The sequence below is a fragment of the Haliotis rubra genome, unplaced genomic scaffold (assembly GCF_003918875.1).
Source record: "Haliotis rubra isolate DU_JTF1 unplaced genomic scaffold, ASM391887v1 Scf454, whole genome shotgun sequence".
NCBI classification, from domain to species: Eukaryota; Metazoa; Mollusca; class Gastropoda; order Lepetellida; family Haliotidae; genus Haliotis; species Haliotis rubra.
Window position 1 is genome coordinate 882,770 of NW_025767140.1, and position 20,985 is coordinate 903,754.

The window sequence follows — 20,985 nt, forward strand, 5'->3', positions numbered from 1 at the left end:
ATCATTGAGGGGTGGCATCACAAGATCAACCAGTTAGCCCAAAAGTGCCTCCCCAACATTTTTTAGGTGTGACGTAAAACCCAACTCAACTCAACTGAGATTGTCAAACTGTTCAAACGCTAAAAGCCATTTACGGAAGTTGCAGTCTTGAGACCGTCGACCTGCTCCATTTACAATGATCTATACCAGGCTATATTATGTGTATGCATGTGGGGGCGGTGGGGTAGCCTAGTGGTTAAAGCGTTGGCTCGTCACGCCGAAGACCCTGGTTCGAATCCCCACATGGGTACAATGTGTGAAGCCCATATCTGGTGTCCCCCGCCGTGATGTTGCTGGAATATTGCTAAAAGCGGCGTAAAACCAAACTCAGTCAGTCAGTGTATGCATGTGATTGATGCTGAGAATTAATTATGAGAATTGAGTTGTATGAGTTTTATTATACTGTGCCTGTTATGATTGTGAAACCCCCATTGAATAAAACTGAAAATAGATGATACATATCTTTGCTTTTCTATGTTAAATACGGTACCATATTACGTGGCTTAACAATGTCGTGATAGCATTGCCGCCAAAGCCACATTCCCCTGTTGTTCATCCATGTCCCTTGTCGGGAACGCCACACGAAGTTCAGCCTGTTTTTTCTCAAATGTGGATTTGCCGGGCAGGAACCATAACAACACGTAATATGGTATGCGTAGTCTCGGTATTAGTTATTGATTGGTGTTTAGTACCATGCCATACACTAATTCAGTGTATTTTGCAGATAACGTATCTGAATGGAGTTATGTGAAAACTGATAAGCGTGACTAGGGTCAAGATAATTGACAACCAACACATCCTATAGGATAAACTGTACTCAACACTTTTATTATGATTCCTTTGCTTCCTCAGATACATTGGTACTGACGAGCTCACCACTAACAGCAACAGATGGAGAACCCTTCACCTTGATCTGTAGCATCACGTCTGGCTATGTGGCAAACATAGCATGGTTGCAGAACAATACAACAGAGGTCTTTACGCAACATAGCAACAGTTGTATTAGCAGCCACCCCTGTGGGGAATTATAACATCAGCCGTTTCCGTGTGAGCTGCAATGACACGGTCCACAGTATAGAGTTTAGGTTAAACTCCACCACAGACCAGGGAGGATGGCAGTGCGGGAAGCTTGTAAACATGACCTACATATACCCTGGAAGCAACATTTACAGTATAGGTGGGTATGACGTATTCACTGTGTGTCATTATATATCTTTGACAATACAGTAAATTGTCAGCTATGTAATCGTCTATAGCCATGGAATTAATAAAACGCGTAAAATTTACGTCAGCTACAGACACGTGCTTTGTCATTACAAATAATACAATCTGCTTTCAGGTGTTGCAAGTTCAACAACGACCCGGTATGTGGGGACCTCATCTGAACCTGTGGCAATGACGTCACAGAAAGGTAGTTTTTCATTCCGCAATCAGGGTATTTACAGGGAAACCCAAGACTGACCACTTGAACGTTAACAACGTATGCTCATAGTCGGACTTAACGTATGACGTAACGTTATCGTACACATATTTATCAATCACCATACGATATAGTTTTACAAGAACATGGAAAATCTGTAGAAAGATGTAAGTTTTATTAAGATTGTCTCTCTATACATGTATGTTTATTAAGATTGTCTCACTCTATACATGTATGTTTATTAAGGATTCTGCTAAAGTACTGTATGTCATATAAGACCTAAATCAGTTGATTATTGACGAATTACTTACAAAATCAGTTGGTTGGAGCTGCGACGGAATGACAGCAACAGTCTAACCGAGTAACGTCATTACTGGAATGTCATGAACAGGAAAGGATGAAATATTTAACTGTGATTTTGAAATATTTTGCTAAAATAAATCCACACAACTATATAGGTCTTGATGTGGTAAGAATGTACAATACCATTTAGAAGGTGGTCAAATATAACATCATAAACAACCGCGTAACTCTGATGTCAGTGACAGACGTGTGCTGAGTAAGGATTATGACACATTATCGGAACACATCATTTTACAATTTGGAACCTTGGTCTATTTCAATTTCATTTTAAACCATTAAACAATACGATTTTCTGAAATGAATTTCTAATCTTCATTTCCAAGAAGTATATTCACCATACACACAGAGATAATAACTCATTTCTCAGGTAAGGAGGAACATGCCCAACTATGCACTCAGTGAGCGGTCTACTTTCAGGTGTTGCAAGTCCTGTCACGTCAACTCAGTCTTCACCAACAACTACCCGGTATATGGAGACTATGTCCGAATCCGAGACAGTGACACCACAGAAAGGTAATTTCTCTGACATGTACATATCGTACTCCTATTCCAGTTCCAGTGAGGAAATAATTAAAGAACACGCGCTAATGCGTTCAGAAATTGTACAACTTTATATAGACATGACATTCCGGAAGATAGTGACACTGTGTTCTTTTATTCCCCATTAAGAAACAGTTTAGCGTCTCTGTCGAGTGTGTTATCATAGGTGCATGCTGTTCCTACTGGAAATCCTTGACATTTACTAAACTGATCGGCATCGGTAATAAAACGTTTACTTTGCGCGACATGTGTCAATTGTGTCAAGCTTAACACTCGAATGCAGACTCACAGGCAGACATGACAACAATCCCTAATATGACAACGAGAATTAGTGAGTGAGTAAATATTAAGGAAGTCACATCGGCAATATTCCAGCCATATCGTGACTAAAACAAGTGATACACTAATAATACATTTCAAACTAAAACCTGTCAACGAATGACAGATATAGGTCTAAAAATAGTATGCAAGTATTAACATGTGACTGTTCGTAGCAATACATCCTAAAACTAGATCACCAAAGTTAGGGCTACCATACTAGGGTCGAGAACGAGAATGATTGAGTGAGTGAGTTAAAATTTAACGTCACCTCGGCAATATTTCAACCATATAGTGACGGGAAAGGTAGAACGAGAATGGTTGCATAGAATGTGTTGTTAGAAGTGATTAACACCAGTCAGTGTTTGTAGTCTTGCCTCACTCAGTAATATTCCAGCTCCAGTATGACGTTGTCGATGTTGTCAGAAATGACCACGCCGTCAGGGTATAAGGTCACCCTCATCAACCAAGTCATCGAGATCACTACCCATCTATGTAGTCGCTTCCCATAGCCAGTAGCAGCTGATGGGGATCTGTGTTACAAACCAGGATACCTACGAGGCATTTTACAGCAGCATCTGACAATTCAAATTCCAAATTCACACGACTTTAGATGGTAAGGGATATCTATTCACTGAAAAGTGTTGCGTGTCAAGACATTGCTGTCTATATTCTTGGTTTGAAGCACTTATCAGCGATAGGTCCATATCCTGCCATTTCCGTTAGCATAGCCCATTAAACATAAAAGCAACGTATTGTAGCACATGCAGTATATTTGAGTCTTGACACACGCTATGTGTGAATATACCCTGATCCAAGCACAACACTGTTTTCAGTCTCTACAGATGACGGTGATTAGACACCATCTACATCGTGGTTGGTGCTGTAGAGTGGAGCTGTTCTGTTTTGCCGTCGTTGTCGTGGGCGTCGTGTGTATACGACGGAGAAGACAGGCAGCCCGTGTGTATTTGTGTTGAGATTTAACATAAGATTTCTTGACATCTAACGTGGGTAAATGCTTTATGCAATCGTGTCTAATCGTATAGGCCGTCTAAATACTGGCAATAATGTTATATATCTTCAGCGGTTATAACCAGGAATTTCTAGCCATTGTCAGAATTAATTCTTGTATATTAGCGCAGCCTAACTAAATGTCTTTTTCAGATCAGAAGAACGATATGAAAGGGAAGAGAAACGAGGAAGCGTGAGTTAAACATATTGCAATCACACACACACACTCACCCAAGTACACAAGCTGCACACAATACAATGAGTAAGTGAGTGAGTTAAAATTTTAAGTCACATCGGCAGTATTTCAGCCATATCGTGACTATATCAAGTTACATATTAATAATAAATATAGGTAAAGTATAAAACCTGTTAACGGAAGACAGTAAAACAACCAGACTATCACAGATATATATTTTAAAACTATTAATTAAAGTTAAAACATTGTAACCATACATGTCAAGACAATATAATAACAGGCTGTAGATCGCCAACAACTGAAGGTAGATCACCAACTAGGGACCATGGGGACATACAGTATACTTTGCTACCTGCATGGACCCTAGCTGGATTTACACCATCCCTTCAGCTCCTGGCGATTGTAGGGAAGTTTAGCCATAATTTAAAATAATAAACACAAAACAATTAGGGAGAGAGTGAGTTAAGATTAAGAGTCACATCGGCAATATTGCAGCCATATCGTGAGTATATAATAATATATACTTTAATAATAAATAAAAGTTATTTCGTAAAAAATCTGTCAACAAAGGACAGTAAAATAACTATATTATCACAGGTGTAAATATATAACTAGCATGTCATCATTAAAACATTTATTACAATACAGGACAATGTAATATAAAACCGGGCTATAGGTCACCAACAACAGGTAGATCACCATACTAAGGACCATGCACAGTGCGTTTGATACTTGCATTGGCCCTAGTTGGATTTACACCATCCCTTCAGTCGCTGGCGATTGTAGGAAAATTTAGTCATAATTTGAAATAACAAATATACTACGATTAAAAAGCATGGTTGAGGTAAATTGACTTTGAAAGTTTTAGACTTACGTACCCTCTCAGGAGGATAATAATTTTACGATATTTTAACCCCTTTGTGGATACAGCCACTAACAATCGCACTTTGCGCATTTATACTACCATTTATTGAATAACATTTATCTATCTACATAGACACGTTTACAGGCTGTTTGTTGAAGATTATTTGCAATGTTGTCACCTATATAAGATATTTCAGCTTTTCTTCCAGCACTCCAGATTATCAAAACAGGACAAGCTGCCACACAGGTAGGTTTATCGTATTGTCATTTGTATAAACCAGTGACAAAATAACCTAATTTAGAATCATGCTGCAGGTGGCAACTGTGGTACAAGACCTCATTCCCATGCATAGTTCCTATGATAATGTTGTACCCGTGTCCAAGAATTGTTATTATACTTATCTTAACCCGTGAAGATTCGGGTTAGAATTGGTTAAAGCAACTCATGCTTGTCGTAAGACTCGACTAACGGGATCGGGTGGTCAGGCTCGCTAACTAGGTTGACACTTGTCATTGTATCCAATTTGTGTAGAACGATGCTCATACTGTTGATCACTGGATTGCCTGGTCCAGACTCGATTATTTACAGACAGCCGTCATATAGCTGGAATATTATTGAGTGCGGAGTTAAACAACCAACAAAACAAAACAACCTATTATATAGCAAATACTTATCTGTATGAGAGTTCTTTCCTCTCAACGTCTCCAGTCAACGTTATTTATATTCAACGTTATATTATAAGTTTATTTTATATGTTTCAGTCGAAAATGAGTTGTATGAAAAGGCACGTGGTATCACCCCAATCCAGGAAGCTGAAAATCTGGATGACTTCGTTATGTCAGGTGACACTCTGTTATTACATATCTCTAATGTTACAATGAAGATTTGAAAGGTCGGTCTGACCCCATTCTAAAAAATATTAGCTTAACTATATTTGCTTAACAGTTACGAGAACAAAAGTGGATATGTTTTCTTGAATAATAGTATTCCTGTTTATTCATTTTAATATTTCAATAATTCACCAGATTTTTCAGCGTGTGTTCAATTGCATTAGTGAATCAAATTCTTCGTTTTGTCGGTAATGTATCATAATATTTGTTTATACTTACATAAGTGGATGTGTTTTCTGGAATACTGGTATTTGCCATGAGTTCATTTTAACATTATAATATTTCTCCAGATGCATACGCGGCTGTGGATATGCTAACTACGAGCACGCGCACACCACGTGAGCAGGGTGCGTCATGTGACGTCGACCTTGACAACCTGTATGCTAAACCCGATAAAAGCAGGTCTTCAAATGTTCAACATGGTAAGGCAGATCTATTGTTTAGTGTCGAGGTCTGATTCATTATATTATGCATGAAACGAGTTTTCTATGACGCAGTCATAAATAGAAGTAAACGCGTGGAACCATCTGTCCAGGTCAGAATTGGTCTTTGGTAACTTATGTTTGTTATTAGAGACGAAGGGGCGGTGGGGTAGCCTAATGGTTAAAGCGTTGGTTCGTCACGCCGAAGACCCGGGTTCGAATCCCCACATGGGTACAATGTGTGAAGCCCATTTCTGGTGTCCCCGCCGTGATGTTGCTGGAATATTGCTAAAAGCGGCGTAAAACCAAACTCAGTCAGTCAGTATTAGAGATGAAAAAGGGACCGGGCCATCGATTATGTACATACCACCGTATATCATGTAGTTGAAACGTTGCAAAGTGTGGGTTAAACAGTGAGTGAGTGGGTTTAGTTTGACGCCGCTTTTAGCAATATTCCAGCAATATAACGGCAAACAACCAACAAACCAGCATCTGTAAAGTACATTAAATATTCATTGTGTGTAAACATCAGTTTCAGATATATACGCCGAAGTAAAGAAACCGAAGAAGAAGCGACAAGATGATCCAAAGATGTCTGAAGATGTCAACACTGGGGACGTGTATGAAAACCTAACAAGGGTTGAAGGACACAGGAGTGTGAAATATAACGACCAAACGTTTCAGCTAAAGGATCGTTCCATTCCGACTAAATCATAAACTTGTGGTTTTGAATGACTGTCAAATAGTGATGATACAAGGTATTCGCGAAAATGTGAGGCGCAACCTGCCCCACACTCTTGAATTGTTGCATACTATTTTACGCATTCTTGGAAATAATATGTCTCATGAATACAGCGTCAGATGCTCATAGTTTATACAGTTGTAACTGTCACTTGTAATGCACGCAGTCTGAATTTTCACTCGTAATTTGATCTTGATTTGACAGGATTGTTTCTCATTGCGATCATGCTAATCGAAAGTGACTTTATATTTTGCTGTTACCACGAAACAGCTGGGTACAGTCTGTATAGTTGGAGAAATTGTTATGCACGGTATATACGCTTATTATGTATACTATCGGACAATCACCGAATAGCCCTTTGTAGTTACCTTGCATATTGTACATGTTCAGCTCGCTGTGATCTTTATAAAGATCAGTGCCCAATGATAGTCGTACGAAACGACAATTTAATGTATGTGACCTTGTTGATCGTTTAACATGATGCAACACACAGATTCCACGGCACAGGTTCGGTAATCAAGAGGTGACTGCGATGTTTCTGTAATATTGCGTTCTACGGCACTGATAACATTCACTGCTTTTACAATGCTGAGTTAACATTTATAACACACCTCAGGAAAAATGTGTACTGTGGTTAAGCTTCTTATGATATATCTGTCACATTGACAGATCTAGGAAGTACAATGAAACCGCAATAGTTCGGAACACCTCGAGACCAGGACGTTTACCATGTGAGTGGAGTGAGTTTGACTTAAGTCACATCGGCAATATTTCAGCCATATTGTGACTTGATAAAGTTATACGATAATTTTAAAACTGTCATCAGTGGATAGAAAAACAACTGGTAATATATCACGTTTGTTTTAAAACTATATAATTATAGAGCTGAGTGTTTCACGCTTATACCTACAAATTGGAGCTAGAGGGCGCTAGCAACACAGTTAGTGAATGAGTTACAAGTTAACCTAACCTCGACAATATTTCAGCCATATAGTGACGAGAAAGTTTCTACATACACATTTAGTACAAGTAGTTCAATAACCAGTCATCGACGGACTGTAAAATAACTAGAGTATCACAAAAGATTTAAGAAGTAGCTAGCATATATCTTTAAAAGTAGAAAACTATTTTAGACAATACAACGTAAAGATGGGCTATTGATCAGCAACATAGTTAAGGACACTATACTAAGGACGTTTACCGTGTGAAGGTACGTGTTCACCTTAAGCAACATAACATAACCTTCTTGAGAGGCAGTTAGAAGTTGGTGAATATATAAGACGAGTATATGGATGGCAACTTCTTGTTTATTGTATATCACAACGTTTCTGGGCTACTTCTTGCCCTTCTTCAGGGTACCATGTACCAATGAGTCGTTACATCCAGCGCATTAAACAGGAAGGACACGGTCCTGGGTGACTCGGGCATTGTGTACACATGGGCATATGACATCTGTTTGAAATGTGATGCTGGTCACATGTAGTTTGTTTGTTTACATGTTAGTCGTGTATAGTCGGTGATAAACCACATATGGACGTAACGGTTTCTAGAGAATTCATCTGCTCGCATGACGTCAGCTTGTGTTGTGTCATTATTGTAAATACGTTGGTAATTTATCCCACTCTGGTATTTGTAAACAGTGAATGAAACGTTTATGAACACGTGTATATATTAGAACGCAGATTACAACTTAACCCCTAGAATGTCCTGACTTCACAAAATGGTGCTCTTCAGAATATATAACGCTTGGCGTGCCGTGGTCTCTAAATGACATGACAACGTAACGCTCACTTTATTGACATTTATAGCACGTGCTATAAACAGTTATGAATAACTCTTTTTTACTTTTTATATTGAATAACGTTGCTATGTTTGAATATATATAACTTTGCATTTTAATATTGTATTTGTGATTCACTTGTGAACATGCATAGTCTTGGTCTTGTCGCTCTACGGCTTCCAAAGTGCTGGTGAAACGCTAACTTTAAACTCACTTGCTCATTTATAAAATGTCCACGTTATCTGCCAAGAGCTTTGTAACATAATTGCTTTCCTTGTGTGGATCTGCATACAATAAAGGCTGATTTCCTTCGTAATGTTTCATTTGAGTTCTGTCTCTGCGATTAACACGACACAACATTGTTCACTTGATAATGAATATATTATTCACCATTCTGGTTCATCAGAATGAAATACGCGGAAACTTTATTATTTGCCTTCATAAAGGTAACGACAGATAATGGTGGTTTGTGGCTGGAATGGGAAGTTACAGAACTACGGATCAAAGGATAAATTATAATGTGTATGTTGTGTCGATGGCGAGATTGAGTGCTGGAGTTGTAGTGCAATGCTGTATTGAACAGATGTGCAGTTATATCACATGATGTAAGTTTGGTTTGAGAAGAAAACCCGAAGTGGTGCTCGTTCAATACTTTAATGAAGTCCACAAGCATTGTTGTGGTAAAAATGAAATGTTTCTGGTCGTCAGTCTAAGGGATGTAACTCTGTACAGCAAACTGGGCCATCAACAAACATGGATGTGTAGCAATACTAGAATCGGAATTCCAGATCTGGATACAAACGTTTTTGTAGTTGTAACCCTCTGTAACATCAGAGTTCATACTTTACTGACACGCATAATGGGAGAAACTTTGGATTTCACGTGGAAACCCTATATAGCCCTAACGAGCACAGGCACGTTTGTTGGGGAAGACAAAATGAACTATGACTCGACCATGACCTCATCACATCACACCTGGTACAGGGTATTTATCATAACTGAATAGAGATATGGATGAGGATAATACCCCATGCACAAACGTGTTAACACACAATAACCAACATATCTCTTGCTGTGGCAATATTTATTGAAGCACAAACGTTTTCCGACGAACAATAATTCGTCGTGAATACAAATTGCCATTTAGAAAGTGGACGAATAATGTACATCTGACCATCTAAATCATTGCGTCTTCATAGCTTTCGGCCGTGGGAGCCGTGCCTTATATTATCAGAGGGGTACACAGAGTCCGAGTCTAGACTCACAGTTGTCCGACATCAATTTTTGTTAAATCGCGGTAGCTGAGCGGGTTAGGCGGCTGACTTTGTGTGCTGGCGATAGGTGCCTGACTCTGAGGCTGTGGAGCCGAATCCCGGATTTACTTAACTTAACAAATGTGTTAAATAATTCCGTAGTTTAGAATACCAGTTTTAAACATCATTCAAAAACGTTAACCCGGTTCAAAAAGTGTAAGTGTGTTGTCATTCGTACCATCGTTGTTGATTTGGAGAGGGGCGGTTGAATCCCGGTTGGGGTTAAAGCAACAAATGGCTCGTCACGCCGAAGACCCGGGTTCGAATCCCACATGGGTACAATGAGTAGAAGCCCATTTCAGGTGTCCCCCGCGGTGATATTGCTGGAATATTGCTAAAAGCGGCGTAAACCCAAACTCAGTCAGTCAGTCAGTGATTTGGAGAGAATTCATACCAATACTCATAATGATTGTCCCTACCTGTGTTCAGACGCAGATGTCTAGGGGGTTACAGTAAGCGTACTGTAACCATGACCCTAATGTTGTATTACTGTTTTGATGCATATGTTATTGCTTATATTTACATGGTATTCCTGTAAATTGATTGTCATTGAGAAAGCGTTCCAAATTATGTTCCACAATTCCAAACATACCAAACATCCGAATTATTTCTCACTAGAATAATACTTATGAACTCTGCTGAATATTCTCTACGCAGAGTATATATTCATACACACATACAAATACTAAGCTTGTTATACACTTGAGGGATCTCGAGGGACAAACGAAAGCTGGAGGTCAAACCATCCTGGTTGCAATGATGCCAATTCGTTTATGTGCTGCGAGGAAATAAGCGTTTTAACTTCGCTTTGATGAATACGGGATCAATGCCAGCCATAATTGACGAAAGGAACACCATTTAGGAGCCATATCTACATACGACCTGATGTACGGATAGATCAGTAGTATTGTACGCTAGGATTCGCTGTGGAGGGTTGCGACCCTTAGGTAGCTCAACGACAATGATTGGCTGGATTCGACCTGATTGTTTCCAGGTTTGTCAGTACCAGACCCGTGCTCGAGGATGTCTCCAAGGTGGTAATAACTCTAAGGCCTAAATCATTTATTGCTTTGCTGACATCATGGCGGCACAGGGTAACTATGGTGTATATCGAATACGTTTACAATGAACTAACGCATGTTTCAAACTGTATTTTTCCCTATAACGTTATATGCATTTAAATCCGTCGTTATAACAGAAGTTTCCTATGCAACACAAGTGAAATATTGCTCAAAGCCATGTTAAAACCAACCGTTACCATTCATAAACAACCAAATTATATCCCGTTCTAAACCAGCGGACACGTCGTCTGGGTGTCTAAGGACCGCAAAGAGATCGGGAGTTTTGTGTTTTAGAGACTAACAGGATCGGGTGGTCAGGCTCGCTAGCTTGGTTGACATATGTCATCGGTTCCCAGTTGCGTAGATCTATGCTCATGCTGTTGATCACTGGATTGTCTGGTCCAGACTCGATTATTTACAGACCGCCGCCATATAGCTGGAATATTGCTGAGTGCGGCGTAAAACTAAACTCACTCACTAACTTTCTTTAATCGTAGCATATGTGTCTTTTTAAATTGTAAGTCCCCATGGTCCCTAGTATGGTTATCTTCCTTTAGCTGATGGCGATCTATAGTCCTATTGTATAATGTATCGTGTATTGAAATATTGTTTTCTGGTTGAGTGCTAGTTTTATATGTAAATCTGTGATATTCTAGTTATTTTACTGTCTTTGTTGACAGGTACATATTATCATTATATTGCTTCAGTTCTATTTTATTAATACAAACATTTGGTGGTCACGATATGGCTGAAATATTGCCGATGTGACTTTAAATTACAACCCACTCACTCAATGTCAAAAATGTCATTTCTCCTAACATGCGATATGCGACCTTACACTGGTATTCCTATCTTAGCTACCTCATATATATTTGCGCTCATCAACACGCTGAAAATACGTTTAAAAACGTATTAATTTAAACACACTGACATGCCCACAAGTTACAAAAACTTGTAAAAGCATAGCTTGCCTCACAACACTGACTCAATGCCGCGATGTGTAGAAACATGGGGCTGATTCATGCTTGGTCAGGTACAAGTAAGATATTTGTTGATACATTGTGTGTGCATTGGTTCCCATGAAGTTGATTTCAGGATTGATGAAGCATAGGATAGGTAGGAGGCAGGGACAGACAGACAGAAGCATAGACAGAGACAGACAGACAGACAGACAGACAGACAGACAGACAGACAGAGTGAGTGAGGAGGAGGAGTGGAGAGGAGAGTGAGTGAGGAGGAGGAGGTGGGTGAGTGAGTGAGTGAGTGAGAGTGGGGAGGAGTGAGTGAGTGGGTGATACTTAACGTCACATCCGCAATGTTTCAGCCATATCGTAACGAGAACAATTTTGACGTTGATAAAGAATATGTGTATATTGTCAAACATGTCGTCAAGGGACGGTAAAACAACTAGATTATCACAGTTAGAATTAGAACTAGTATGTTAAGTTAAAACAAATAGCATTTTATGGGACAATACAATATATAGACAGGCTACAGATCCCCAACACCTGAAGGTAGATCACCATACTAGGGACCATGGGGACTTACAGTGCCTTTGCTACCTGCATGGACCCTAGTTGGATTTACACCATCCCTTCAGCCGCTCGCGATTGAAGGAAAATTTAGCCATAATTTAAAATAACAAAATTATTACGTTAAAGAAAATGGTAAGTTTAAAGTTTAACTTTGAATGTTTTGGGACTTACGTACTCTGTCAAGGGGACAATAATGTTACGATACTTTAACCCCTTTAAGGATACAGCCAATATAGTCCGTTTGACTTCATTTTGATCGATGAATTGCTCACTAACACAATATCTAATAATTGTAACAAAACCAAGTTTTGCACAGTCACATGAAATCGACAGACAAACTCTGATGATTTGTCTTATAATTTTGGACACCCGAATGATAAAGTTGTTTAACAAACGATCATTATTTTGTTGTCACTTTTCGCTATTTCTTAGGGACCACTTCCTGGTAGAATAGCCAGGTAATCAACAAGCGTGTGCAGTGAAATTTCAATCTCACACGTACAACGCACGTAGAATGTCTATCAACATATATAAGAGCTGTTAGTATGGACTTTGCTTCTGTTGTGAATATTGAGCTGTTATCTGGTAATCTAGAGGATATTGGTCTGGATCCACAGTGGCACAAGCAACTGCTCCACCATATTTGTACCCACCTGTAAATAAAGATTTGTATGTATTATATTTACATTTTAATTGATTAAATTATTGTTCATATTGTAATTCATTACTTTCAGACTTTTTAAATGTGGTTAATGTTAAGTCAACCTGTGGCCTCACTAATTGCCAAGGAGGAGAAGAAAGATCCCTTCTTTGAAATGGTTTCTCCCTTATGTCGTACTATATTAAACACGGGTGCCTTCACACCTCTGTCACATTTGTCGATTTTTACGTCTTTTTTCTGCAATTCGCATCGTTCATCGCAATTTTTCAATTATGTTTCCCAGCCAGGGCAGACCACAGGGATCCTAGCCACCCCATGCAGCCAATGGACGGCAACCCAGGCAGCTCAATAGGCTACCCCTACGACAGAGGCGCCGGCACAGGCCTCGTCACAGAGGTTATCGTCCTCATCGTCGATATCCTCAACCCCTTTATTGGCAGTGGCACAACGGGTTATGACCTCCGTGAATGTGAGTAAACACAATATTTGTTAATTGTTTCTGCAGCACACGTGTTACTTGTTCTAACCGTTTCAATATGTCACCGGGCTCTTTACACGCCTACTGTATCTATTCCTAAATAGCAAATGTCTAAAATGGTTGTGTTCCTCACTAAATTGAGTGGATGAAATAACTTACAGGTAATCCTGTATGAACGCGTTGAACCGATGACTGGTCAATTTATGAGGTGGACACTTGAACCACCAGTCTCCCTACTACTTTCACGGGTTGTATCACAACTGTGCAGACTGATGGCCGTGATATCAGACACTATACTGTCTTGTTCGGACACATTTGCAGACAGCTGACACATGTCTGAAGTATTCCTGGGTGCTCAGTTAAACAGCAAACAAAGCAGAATAATTTAGCTATATTTTACATGCACACACACTTTGAATAGAGATGTTTAGACAGATGATTACAGTAGGATGACTCGTCTTCTATTTGTTATGTTGCAGCTTGTTGAAGGCCGGCTACAGAAGCTGCAGGAAGAGCTTCGAACTCTCCGGGTACAGACTATTGGAGCAGGAAGACATCCAGCTGACAGCCAAGGTAAGCCTAACAACCCAATGTGAACAGGTTGTGTGATGTCGCCTAGTGTTATCACAAGTCGTACATACGGCGTACACACGGTCTTCTCTCTGCATAATAAGATAATGGATTATCGACCACCTGGAAATACTCTTTGGCTGTTAATATAACTTTTAAAGAATTGTAATCAGTTCTTGGAAGTTCACGCTGATTGGCTTTTTGATCCGACTAGTCCACCAGGAATTTTGACCTAATAGGCCAAACAAAATACAAGAATATCAAGCACAGTGGTTTTCCGTGTGTTACTAATCATGAGTACAGGCACATTATCTGTACTGTGTCCTTTTGGTTTTACAACTCTACAGTAAGCGAGCACAGAAACGTCCACATCAGCAGTTTTGACGTCGGTCACCGTAGCCACCCAGACGGTGCCAACTGTGAGAAAGGAAGCGAGGAAGGGATGTTGGGGCTGCGAGGGTCAACCTCTACAGAAAATACAGAAATAGATTTCGAAAGAGGCTAAAACATGTCAACGCAAACTCTCCATGTGCTGGATTGACTACAAAAATGCATGTGATTGTCCCTCATGAATGGATTCTGAAGTCTCTTAATTGTATTGGCCTTCCTGGGCGACTGCATTATTTACTCAAGTCTTTGGGGTAAATCGTTTCGCCAAGAAGTAGGCATCCCCATGGGCACCAACTGTGCTCCCCTCCTTGCTAATCTGTTTCTTTATGCATTTGAATCAGAATTTCTGCTTGGGTTGGCAAAATAGAAACAATGTAATTTGGCCAATACGTCTAACTTAAGCTTCCTCATTAAATATCGTTCAGTAACCATCATATAGCCAATTGCCTTCCACTGATTTACCCACCTGAACTTGAAATTCAGGAGACATGTGAGACCGCCTCACTGTTCCATACTTATATCCATGCATAAAGAGTAACAGTGACCCTAAAATCTTCACATTGGTGTTTACATTTCACAATTTTTGAGGTACAATCGAGCGTGTTCTTTTTATCAGGATTTCAAAGACGGTCATGCCACTCTTGCCCAGAAGTTCGTTCGATCAAGGTTACAACTGACACGAGTCAGTCCCCTGCCTTCGACATAGTGTAATATTACACTATGTCGAAGGCAGGGGACGTGTGTGACACAGGAAGTGGGGTCGTTACGCACATGTTCTGTTCTGGATTAGCTGTGTACTCTTATATTAATCTCGACTTGGCCTTGAGCTGCTTGTGTTGATAGGACTCCTTGCGTCCCGGAGTCTAAGCAACACACAGGAGCCTGGCCCAAAAGGTTTATTATGTTCTGAGTGCAACACTAGTAAGCAAAACGGGGCGGTGGGGTAGCCTAGTGGTTAAAGCGTTGGCTCGTAACGCCGAAGACCCGGGTCCGAATCCCCACATGGGTACATTGTGTGAAGCCCATTTCTGGTGTCCCACGCCGTGATGTTGCTGGAATATTGCTAAAAGCGGCGTACAACCAAACTCGGTCAGTAAGCAAAACTGTGACAGAAGACGCAAACCAGGAAGATACTGGCTGATATGAGTAGGTGAAAAGTGGAGGTAAAACATGGCATAAATACTGATACTGCTCACAGTATTTCCCACCAAAAACATTGCCTTCTTAACAGTGTTTGCACGCCAGAATACTATTACTGTGTTTGTACAATTTATTTGGTTCAACCTAACACACGGTCATACAAAATTGCCATTGACGCTTTTTATCGTTTGTTTATCTGTCAGGAAAAAGTGAGAATGTGATGTAGAAAGTGTTTGTGATACGGAGAATTGCATTGTGTAACCAATATCGAGTGAGTGAGCGAATGAGTGAGTGAGAGATTGTGGAATGCTTTACGCCGGTTTCAGCAGTATTCTAGCAACACCACAATTTGGGACATAAACAAAATGACTTTACACATTACACCCATGTGGGGAGGCGAACCTTGACCTTCGAACCATTTAAACCACAAAGCCACCCCACCGTCCATTCCTGTCAGAGAATTTGAATACCACAATCCGCAAGCACGGGAGTCTAATCACTTACAGTCATCATCGTACCTTCATACATATGTTCAGCAATAACAGGCGTCGATATAAAAGTGAGTCGGTAAGAACAAGTCTAGCGTGTATATTGAAACCCGTCCCTTAAACATGCGGGTTAGAATCGGTGCTCAGCAACCCATGCTTGTCGTAAGAGGCGACTAACGGGATCGGGTGGTCAGATTCGCTGACTTTTTTGACACATGTCATCGTATCCTAATTGCGTAGATTGATGCTCATGATGTAATCACTGGATTGCCTGATCCAGACTCAATTAGTTACAGACCGCCGCCACATAGCTGGAATATTGCTGAGTGCGGCGTAAAACTAAACTCACTCAACTCAATTGTTTGGTTTGAAGCTGATGAATTATAAGAAAGGTATGCTACTTTATGGGTGACAACTCTGGTCACTCTGGCTTGACAACGGTATAAACATCTATACTGAAACGTCACATCATAATACCATAAAGAAGTCGTTACCCATAAAGTAGCATAGCTTTCTTTGTGGAGCTGTTTTATAAAGAAACTGTACACATTAACAACTGACAGCAAACCACTTTCCCGAAAAATAATGGCTGTAGACTTTAGAGTGACTTCACTCATATGAGTTTGTATTTACCGTGAAACCCTTTCCCTGTAAATGAGAGAAGTTGACAGTCCTGATATTCATTTACAGCAACTCAAGCAGCGCTCATGTCTGGATACAGAAACATGCGCTGTTGTGGACAGTTGTTATAACATGAGTTGCATAATGTTCCTGTTTTATTAATACGACAATACTCTAACTGATGAGACGACTTCCTCGTTGCACAAAAAATACCTGGGTGAAACAGATAAGCGGGTATTGAAAACAAGTCAGACCGGTATTCAAGTTTAGGTTATGTTGACAGAATAGCATAAACTGAACTACGACACAGGATTTTGTTGTACACAGAGTTTGTCTATTTCACTGTGGACTATGTAAGAAACAAAGAATATTGATCCTTGACTATACCTGTTGCGTATAGAAATAACATTTCACATCCTGGTCATGTTGTAACCAGTATACAAGGTAGTACTACTGTACGATACTGGCCATGTATGTAGCTGTGTTGCGAAACACATGCCATATTTTGTTGAAACCTGTGAGATCACAAGTAGACGGTAGTGAGAGTTGCTGTCGCCGTCCTGTTTTGTTTCCATACAATGTGGATGCTTGAAGTCATTTTAAGACATATTTTGGAATGTGTGACGCTACAATGAAGTTCTGGAACATACTGATCTGTGTGTGGATAGGCGTTATACATGGATCTATGCCAGGTGATGGTGAGTATGAGTGTATGTGCCTGTGACATGTCTACCCCACAATGTGCGCTTACACATACAAATGATCATTCCGTATTAAATGGAAGTAACTGAACGCCTTATGAGTCTCCCAGTCATTTAATGTACATATATCTGACAAAACATGATAATCATTCGTCGTTCAATCGTCATGCCGAAAGCCCCGTGTACGATTCCTCAAACGGGTACAATTAATACAATGTGTGAAGCACATTCTAACAATAGGGTAATATTGTATGCGTTGTCTCGGTATTTGTTATCGATTGACGTATGAGTATAATATCATACACTGATTCAGTGTATTGTGCAGTGTATTATGTGAAACTGATAAGCGTGGCTAGCGTCAAGATAACTGGCAACTGACACAGATTACATCATAAACTGTTCTATTAACTCTAATTATGATTCCTTTGCTTCCCCAGCTGAATTGGTACTGACGAGCTCACCAGTTACAGCAACAGACGGAGAAAACCTCACCTTGATCTGTAGCGACTCTTCTGGCTCTGTAGTAAACATAGCATGGTTGCAGAACAATACACCAAAGGTCATTACGCAAATGAGCAACAATTGTACTAAGCAACCACCCCCTATGGGGAATAATAACATCAACCGTTTCAGTGTGAGCTGCAATGACACGGTCCACAGTATAGAGTTTAGGTTCAACTCCACTACAGACCAGGGAGGATGGCAGTGCGGGAAGCTTGTAAACGACAACTACATATACCCGAGAAGCAACATTCATAGTGTAGGTGGGTATGACGTATTAGCTGTATTCATTTTATATTTTTGACAATGCAGTAAAATGGAAGCAATGTAATCATCTATTGGCATGAATAAATTTAATAAACACGTCAGTGACAGACACGTGCTGTTTGAAGACAAACAGCATTCTGAGTAAGGATTGACACATTATCGAAGAAATCTTTGCGGAAATATATTTAATTATTTGGAACCTGTGTCTGTTTTAATTTCACTGTGTATAGAATAATATTATAAATAATAAGATAGACTGAAATGAATGGCTATGTTCTCCAAGCCAGATTACCGATAAGCATACTCATCATTCACAGATATAAACACTCGTCTCAGAGATAAGGAGGAACATGCCCAAATATCAAGTCAATGACCAATCTACTTTCAGGAGTTGCAAGTCCTGTCACGTCAACTCAGTCTTCAACAACAACGACCCGGTATATGGAGACTACGTCCGAACCTGGGACAGTGACACCACATAAAAGTAATTCTCTCTGATATGTACACATCGTACTCACTTCCTATTCCAGTTCCGATAATTATCTTTGACATCACAGTAGATTGTCGGCAATGTAATCATCTATAGCCATAAAACTAATAACACCTAAAAGCTGATGTCAGTGACAGACACGTCTGGTTTGAAAACAAACTAAACATCAAGTCAGTGACCAATCTCCTTTCAGGTGTTGCAAGTCCTGTCACGTCAACTCAGTCTTCATCAACAACGACCCGGTATATGGAGACTACGTCCGAACCTGAGGCAATGACTTCACAGAAAGGTGAAATGAACATATCCTAATCAGGATATCTACAGGATAACGATATACTGATCAGTGGAGCATGAACAGTTTACGTAGGAAGTCAGACCAGACAGTAGGAGTTGTAACTGAACGATTTACAGGTCGTTCCAGTGGTGAAATACTTAAGGAAAATTGCGTTTAGAAGGTGAAATTCTTTATGTAGACATAATACTCAGAAAGACAGTTTCACTGTGTGTATTTATGTTATTATGAAAATGTGTAACGACTCTGACATGTATGTTATCATGGGTGTATGCTGTTTCCTAATGGGAATTAACTGTGACCAAGTATATCTGCACAATACCAAGTCTTAAATGTCGCGATCTTTGACTTAATATATTGCACAAACAATGCGATATATTTGGAAATGTCAGGCCGAAGTAAAACGTCAAAGACTGGGTATTGTACATCTATATCAAATAATATGTGAATTAATTGCTGTTTTAGGCTGTACTGCTTACCACAAAGGTTAGCGGTAGCTGATCCGCAACGATCGTCAAACAATGACAGCAACATTTTACTTCTTTGATTGGCATTCTAGAAGTTGAGGAGATGAAGAATGAGGACAGTATTGAGGGATATACATAGATTCTGATATCGTTGTCAAGCACTTCCTTGAGAACGACATTAAAATCTATGTCGAAACGTCGCCTATACTGAATAAAGAATACAATTGTTCTCATTCTTCAGCTACATTCTAATCTCGTATTATGACGTCACAGTAACGTCCTCATTGATCGTCCATTACACTATAGTCCTGAGACTTTTGTTTTAAGTTATAGATTACCGTTTTACCTATTCATGGTTGTAGGCTTTTAAAACACCAGTAAGTACCTTTTTTATGCGAAAGGCGAGTGGTTTCCTTTTTGGCCTCAAAAGTAACATGAATAAGGATTAAGATGCTATCGAACAAATCGTTTCTTATATACTTCATCTATTTGGAACATGGGTCTGTTTCAATTTCACTGTGTATCTAAGAAAATATTAAAACAATCTACTGAAAAGAATGGCTACGTTCTACAAGCCTAATGCTTAAGAAGTAGGTTCATCATATAAACAGAGATAAACACTCGTCTCTCAGGTAAGGGGAACATGCCCAAACAGTCGAGTGAATGACCAATCTACTTTCAGTAGTTTCAAGTTCTGTCACGTCAACTCAGTCTTCACCAACAACGACCCGGTATATGGAGACTACGTCCGAACCTGGGACAGTGACACCACAGAAAGGTAATTCTCTCTGATATGTACGTATCGTACTCACTTCCTATTCCAGTTCCAAAAATTATCTTTGACATCACAGTAAATAGTCAGCAAAATTAGCAATAAAATTAAAACAGCCAAAAGCTGATGTCAGTGACAGACACGCGCGGTTTGAAAACAACCGAAACATCAAGTCAGTGACCAATCTCTTTTCAGGTGTTGCAAGTCCTGTCACGTCAACTCAGTCTTCATCAACAACGACCCGGTATATGGAGACAACGTCCAAACCAGGGACAGTGACACCACAGAATGGTAGTTTACTTTGACAGTTCCACTTCCTGTTCCACTGGTGAAACATTTAAGATTATGAATTATTGAGTTTAGAAATTGATCTTACATTCGGAAAGATTGTAAGACTGTATTTTTTGTATTAATCATTATGAAAAGGCTGTGTAATGTTGTTTCATAATGCGAATGCGATGTGGAAATGTTAAGCGAAGAGTAAAGTAAACACCCAAAGACATACCAAATAATACGTGAATTAGTTTGGGTCCTATTTGTGACGTATTGCTTCGACGGAATTTGAACAATGACAACAACATTGTAATCATTAGAACGTCATAAGCATTATTACATACGCTATTGCATTTTTAACGATTTACTAAAAGTAGTT

The 20,985-nt window shown here is 39.7% G+C and overlaps 1 protein-coding gene across 5 annotated transcripts in view; it reads left to right on the top strand.

The window, feature by feature from the left end:
* The window catches only part of LOC124290008 (cell wall integrity and stress response component 4-like), an 81,370-nt gene that overhangs the window by 46,695 nt on the left and 13,690 nt on the right, over positions 1–20,985 (top strand). For 2 of the 5 annotated variants that reach the window (XM_046726683.1, XM_046726684.1), the window contains exons 3-9: positions 1,379–1,450; positions 2,240–2,335; positions 17,982–18,308; positions 18,701–18,796; positions 18,996–19,091; positions 20,244–20,339; positions 20,529–20,624. In XM_046726683.1, the coding sequence (XP_046582639.1) occupies positions 1,379–1,450; positions 2,240–2,335; positions 17,982–18,308; positions 18,701–18,796; positions 18,996–19,091; positions 20,244–20,339; positions 20,529–20,624 (879 nt within the window). The remainder of the gene's footprint in view (positions 1–1,378; positions 1,451–2,239; positions 2,336–17,981; positions 18,309–18,700; positions 18,797–18,995; positions 19,092–20,243; positions 20,340–20,528; positions 20,625–20,985) is intronic. The other 3 variants (XM_046726686.1, XM_046726688.1, XM_046726685.1) reach the window with 3 other exon arrangements.